At 43.0% G+C, this 6797-nt stretch overlaps 1 protein-coding gene across 1 annotated transcript in view; it reads right to left on the reverse strand.

The window, feature by feature from the left end:
• LOC107101563 (lysine-specific demethylase 4A-like) overlaps positions 1-6797 on the reverse strand; it is a 45511-nt gene that overhangs the window by 28919 nt on the left and 9795 nt on the right. The window contains 5 exon segments of the mRNA XM_015400517.1: positions 1600-2267; positions 2358-2515; positions 6098-6279; positions 6361-6498; positions 6590-6725. Coding sequence (XP_015256003.1) covers positions 1600-2267; positions 2358-2515; positions 6098-6279; positions 6361-6498; positions 6590-6725 — 1282 coding nt within the window.

Consider the following 6797-nt stretch of genomic DNA (forward strand, 5'->3'; position numbering starts at 1 on the left):
TTTATTTCAAACTTGAAACTTTGTTTAGCCTGTAGGGTCTTAAAAAAAAAAAAAAAGCATTACAATATTACAGCTTTCATTGATTTATTTCAAACTTGAAACTTTGTTTAGCCTGTAGGGTCTTAAAAAAAAAAAAATTCATTGATTAATCGAATCGAATCGTGGTGTATTCTTGAGTAGCGAAAATAATCGAATCGTTGGGTCAGGAAATCGATACTGAAATCGAATCGCCATGATGGATGTGATTTACACCCCTAACATTAAGCCATCCACATCTATTTCACTGAGAGTTTTAGTTTCTCCCACACACTTTGAATGCATCACAAACCCCTCTTCCAGACAGGATTATTTTCTGCGCGGTACGCATGCACACTACAGCAACCGGCAAACAAAATATGGTGACAGCAGGTGTTTCAGCTGAGCGATACACGGCAGTGGCTTGGATTTCACATCGAGGACGTCGAACAAAAGGCGCTAATTTGTAAAACGTGCCGTAAAAACCATTGCTGCAAAAGGTAGGAGTAAGAATTTATTCCACTAACTAAAAAAACATCTGCATGTCATAGTTTCTCTGCACACCAATTAAACGTTAAATAAGTAATCTGTGAAGCCGATGGCGTTTGCCTCGTCGTTTAAAAAAGCGATGTCATATGAGAGAAAAAGGAAGAGATGGAGGGAAATCACAGACGCTATTTATGATGTTATTTAAATGTTCTTTAGATGCACTAATACCTGTGATGTTCGGAGGTTTTGCAGGCATTCTCTAAACTTGGCAGTGTTCTATGCTTATTTAAAATCCCCAACATGTAAAGAACAATGCTAATAAATTGGAGATGCTCCCATAATGCCCTAATTTATGGACAGTATTTCCAATTTTGTTTTTGTAATTTGAGGTCAATTTCTTTTTTCATTCAGCATTTTTTTTAAACAATGTAGAAAAAGAGTACTTTTTTAATTTTCCGTTTTATTTAGTATCGTGTTTTTGCCTTATTTCCTAAAGACATCATGTGGCAGAAAAGCTTCGAGCTGGTTAAAAAAAATGGTTTTAAATTTGAAACAAAGGGTTTGAATGAGTATATCAGTGAAATATTATGCACTCTATTGTTTTTAAAGGTAATTTAAACACATTGTGATATATATCATGTGTTGCGATATAGCCCAAATATATCAGGATATTAGATTTTCTTCATATCGCCCAGCCCTACTTCACCCCTCAGCTCAGATAACGCAGAACTTGTGCAGGAGATTTTCTTTAAACCGGCCGGATTCCTTTGCTTTTCCCCAACAGGACGACTGACCAAAACTTTGGGCTCTGTCTAATTTCTGGGTTGAAGCAAAGAAACCACAAAATTAAAACAAGCTTTACTGTTTCAGACAATAAAAAGGGGCAAATATCTAGCTGTTCCTCGTTGGCTTGTCAGGGACACCGAGAAGTGAGACAAAGAAAGAATTAATTAAAAAAGTTAATAAGAGAAGATGTTAAATATAGACCTGAGATTAGGTTAGCAAGGCACAGTCGTATAAAATAAATCCTTTAAAAAGTTTCAAATAAGGTTTTCTGGGAGGATGAAACCTTTTTTCAGTGGAGGAAACACAGACCTTCCGCTTGTTGACTCTGGAAGCCTCCATCCTGCCTTTGCTGAGGTCATGGGTTGGTGTTTGGGTCGGTGGGACGGTGGATTTGTTAAAGACATCAACTTCAACTTTCTTGGTCATAACTGGGCCTTGGATCAGCTCTAGTTTCTCAGGCTTGGCGTCTTTGTGTTCCAGCAGCGGTGGCCTGATCGCCTCTGGCTGAGCAGGTCCCTCTGCTGTTTGAAGAGCCCGAGCTTGAGGCTTGGCGTCCACCATCTCATGGCTGCCTGTCGGGGATAAGGCCTGAACCGGGGTGTCGGCTTGGCTCTGAGGATGGCGGGGCTGGTGCTCCCTGGCGTAGCTGTGGACGTGCAGCTGCGTGCGGCGATCCTGCTGCTTTTCCAGAGTGTAGCTTTGAACCTGAAGCGTGTCCTTCGGACTCAGAGTCCTGTGGAAGAGCAGGCTGGCCACGCCCATACTGCGCCCATGTTGAGCGGATGTTTCGGACCACTTCTGCTCTGCGGAAACAGACAGATGTCCATTTCTGGACCTTGAATGAGAAGATATGGCGGGTGCTCGAGTCTTGGTGTAATGAGGAGGACGGCCTCCGTCACCGTTGCTCTGACTCACACCCCTGTGAAACGGGTCGATCAGAGTAAGCTTTGTTGGTGTGACGACCAACTTTGGCGGCCCTGTAAACAAAACAATAAATCGCTTAATATTTGAAAACATTCCTTCCTTACAGAGCCAATAGGACGGTGACAGCTGACCGAAAACTTCACCTTTGTTTCTTTTGCCCTCGTGTACAGCGGTTCGGTGAGGGATGAGGCTGAGTCTGGGCCTCTTCCCATACTGCGCTGTGTCATCCTCATCTTTGGGGACAACCTCATCGGGCAGCTCCAAACACACACAGTGTCGTTTGGCTTCTATTCGCTGTGTGCTGCAGAATCAGCAAGAAGAAAGAGAGCGGAGAAATGTTACCAACATACTTTCAATCCTGTCGATATGGAACGACTTAGCTTCAGTTTGCTCGGAAACGTTTCCATGTTTACGTAGGATGATAAATAAAAAGTTTTCAACTGAAATGAGATGGTTTATGTGTTCAATAACATACAACAAAGCAGTTTTCCAACTGAAAATAGCGCGTTAGACCAGGTTTTTGTTTAGTAACTCAGTTACTGCACGATTAAAGGTACTAGTTGTTAGTCTAAAGCCAGGCTCAGACTGGGAATGATTTTTGGCCTTGGCATTTTTTCATCTACACCGCCTACCTTGGCGGGACTTTTTGCAAGTCGCAATTTATTCCAGGTTCCACTTTATTCCACAAGGTTTAAAACACCGGGAAAGCACTGCTAGCAAGCGATGGATTATGTTTGCATTGCTCATTCACATTAGACTGATTAGCCTTTAGATGCAAAACACCATCATGCACTGCAACATATCTTTGCAAAATATTCAAACATAAATTCACCAAATATTACCCCATTTACACTACCCTTGAAAAACCGTGCCGAGACCGGTCCGAGCTCAGTGACTGAGATAACTTATCGTGTGTAAATGGAAACTGAACCGAATCGAGCTAACTGCAGACCAGTTCCAGAGGTGGGCTCGGTTCGGTTTTTCCCTGGCTTGGTTCTCTGATAACAAGAGTGCATGAGCAGAACGCATCATCTCCATCTTGCTGCACATCGCGATTCAGACTCCATTCCAGTAGTTGGCAGTAATGCCCCTCCGGAAGTAGCTTGGCAACCAAAACCAAAATAGAAGAAGAACAACTATAAACAACAATCAAGTCAATCCACGAAAGGTTGCCGAGACCATCTCATGGCTGCCTGTCGGGGATAACGCCTGAACCGGGGTGTCGGTTTGGTTCTGAGGATGGCGGGGCTGGTGCTCCCTGGCGTAGCTGTGGATGTGCAGCTGCATGCGGCGATCCTGCTGCTTTTCAGGATCGCAGCGGGGGGCTGCTGCATGTCTAGTAGGGATGGAACGGTTTATGAAGACCGTCCGAACCGTTCGGTTCGACTGTCTCGGTTCGGTTCGCGTGTGTTTCGTTCGGTTCATCCGCTGCTCCTTTTTCTCATAGGCGAAGCGTTTACACTCCAGAGCAGAAGGTGGCGGTACTGCGACCAAAGCCAACCACCAGTAGTAAACAAGAAGAAGAAGAAGCGAAGCAGCTTAGCCGGGTGTAGCNACAACTTTTGGTGCATTACCGCCACCAACTGCTTGATTCCCTCCTTCTCTGTCTTCTTCTTCTTGTGTTTTATGACAGTTGGCATACAACTTTTGGTGCATTACCGCCACCAACTGCTTGATTCCCTCCTTCTCTGTCTTCTTCTTCTTGTGTTTTATGGCGGTTGGCATACAACTTTTGGTGCATTACCGCCACCAACTGCTTGATTCCCTCCTTCTCTGTCTTCTTCTTCTTGTGTTTTATGACAGTTGGCAAACAACTTTTGGTGCATTACCACAACCAACTGCTTGATTCCCTCCTTCTTCGTCTTCTTCTTCTTGTGTTTATGGTGTTTCGCAAACAACTTTTGGTGCATTACCGCCACCAACTGCTTGATTCCCTCCTTCTTTGTCTTCTTCTTCTTGTGTTTTATGGCGGTTGGCATACAACTTTTGGTGCATTACCGCCACCAACTGCTTGATTTCCTCCTTCAATACCGGCAGTTATACCGCAGATCGTCACTAGGAGGCGAGGAGTCAAGGACCCGAGATAGCGTGATTTGTAAAAGGTCGTCAGAACCGAGCTCGGCCTGGTTAAATGATCCGAGCTCGGACCGGTCTCAGCATGGATCGGTTTTTCAAGGGTAGTGTAAATGGGGTATATGAGAGGAACATTATAGTTGTTTTTTTTTTTAAAGAAAGCATTTTAGTTTTATTATAATTTAGTTTGTTGCAAAAATTTTACAGTTTGAAGAAATAGAAAATTACACCATTTTCCAACCGTCACAAGGCCGTGCATGACAAGGAAGTGCTATATATACTGCATGCATCAATTAGATAGTCAACATTGGATCACTTCTTGGAGCCCTCGAGTTATTTACTGTCACAGGTAGGAGCTTCGCCCTGAAAATAATTGTTGGGGTTGATATAATTTAAAAAGGGCCGGCCCTCGCACACTGAAATGAGGTCCAGCCCACTGGGCAAATGCCTGGTATCATAGATTACCAGTCAGAGCCTGTCTAAAGCCTCTTTCCCACTGAAAATAGCACGTTAACACGAGTCAACCCGCTAACAATCGGCATTTGGCTCCTTTCCCACTGACAAAAAAAAACTGGATCTAACCCCTCGCTGGCTGCTGCATGTCTAGTGACATCATCAAGCTTGGTTAGCGTTGATGATGTCACCAGTGCTAAAGAAATCAAGGAAGTAAATAACAGATAATAGTGTTCTTTGATAATAGTGTTCTTTGTGTTTTGCTCTATTATCTGTCTGAATCCCTCTCTGTTAGAGTTACAATTATAAAATTAATGGGTGTGCATATGAAACATTGAAGAAATAAGATGCTACATTTCTGTCCTGTGATTCAATCAGGAGGGTCATAAACTTTTATGACCTGCATCCAGTAGGTCATAAGGCAGAGTCACACTGTCTTATGACATGCATCCTGCCAGATCATCATTACAGGGTCTTCTGTTTAAGACCAGCCCTATTATGTTGTAAACTGTTAATAAAAGGCTCTGCTGTGAAGGGAACTGTGAGAAAAGGTGCTGGTTGTGAGCCAGTAGTTCTTCTCCCCTGTGCAGAGGCTGACGTCGCAAATCCCTGTCTGTGTTTGATCATTTCGTCCTCTTAAACTCACATTTCTCTGGATTTAAACCCAACACTCTCACCAGAGCTGCTCCACGGCTTCGGTGCCCATTGTAACAATTTCTCGCATTTTTTTTCTCTAATTACCTAATGCTGCGTTCACAATGAACACGCCTTGAGCAGCAGAAGCAGCCAGTTTACGTGCAGTCTATGGTTGAAGCACATCAAGGCGCAACAAAAGTTCCAGCAGCACAGTTCACGCCGCTTGAGCAGAGCATCTTGAAGCATCTCCAGCAGAGGGCATCACAAGCATTTAAGTATCTGGTGCTCAGAAAACACGAGAGGATTTTAAGACGGGTCGCTTGCTGCACAAAGCTAATATAACTTGTTTACAGAGTAAAATCCAATAAAGATTGAAAAAAAAACATTTGTAACATAATTACAAACAAACTAAAAAACTGTGGCTCATGTATCTTTTGGATATTTTTCTAAATGGGAAAACTTGTATTTTTAACATAATTTTCGGCAGATTTCAACAACCAACTGAAAATGTATTTATTCCTTTTTATACCTTATTTTTAGACAGAGAATCTAAAATGACAAATTTGCTGTGGTACATTTTTATTGAATATAAGTTATCTTTTCATTCATTCTTTTTAAATAAAGGGTCTTATAATGTTTGTGGCTCTAAAAGCTATTTGTTAGCTGGACTGAAATCAAAAACGACTCTTTGGATTGTAAAGGTTGGTACAGATGAACGTACCTTTTCCTCTCGCCATCCTCACCGCCGGCCTCGCCCAGAAACTCCTTGGCCTCTGGGGTGGGCTGGGAATGGTCGATGGGGGTTGTGTCTCTCCCCGCCAGCCACTGCTCATAGCGATCCGGCTGGTATTTCCGGACGAAAACATCCATTGAAATCTTCACCATATCTTTACGACACGAGCACTGAGGGGAAGAAAAGAAAAAGGTTAAAACGGCTAAATTAGGCTCATCAATAAAAATATGGAAACATAATCAGACCCTTACCAAAACCGCTTGCTTGCCGTACTCGATCCACCTCTCTGTAGCAAAGTTGGTGGACTCGGCACAGTTGAAACCGTGGTTGAAACCGGCATGGTAGGCGTAGGGGAAAGTGACCATGAACTCGCCAGCTTCCTGAGTGATCTATAGATACATTGATAAACTAATCAGCAACTACTTCATCTTCCAGGAAGATCTACGGAAATAACTCAGTTTAAAAACAGGCAGGCGTTACCTTTTCAAACGGGATGCCGTATTTCTTTAGAATCGAAGGAGAAATTAGAGTCATTTTGTGCCTTAAGAAGGCTTCACAATTTTGGGAGCTACCTGGAAAAAAACCTAAGAAAAGAAATAACTGATTAGAGGACTACCTTTAAAAGATGCCTGACACAAACTGTAGTTAAAAGCCTTCAGCTGATCCAAAATGCTGCAGCCAGAGTTCT

This window comes from Cyprinodon variegatus, unplaced genomic scaffold, assembly GCF_000732505.1.
Source record: "Cyprinodon variegatus isolate N-32 unplaced genomic scaffold, C_variegatus-1.0 Scaffold1114, whole genome shotgun sequence".
NCBI classification, from domain to species: domain Eukaryota; kingdom Metazoa; phylum Chordata; class Actinopteri; order Cyprinodontiformes; family Cyprinodontidae; genus Cyprinodon; species Cyprinodon variegatus.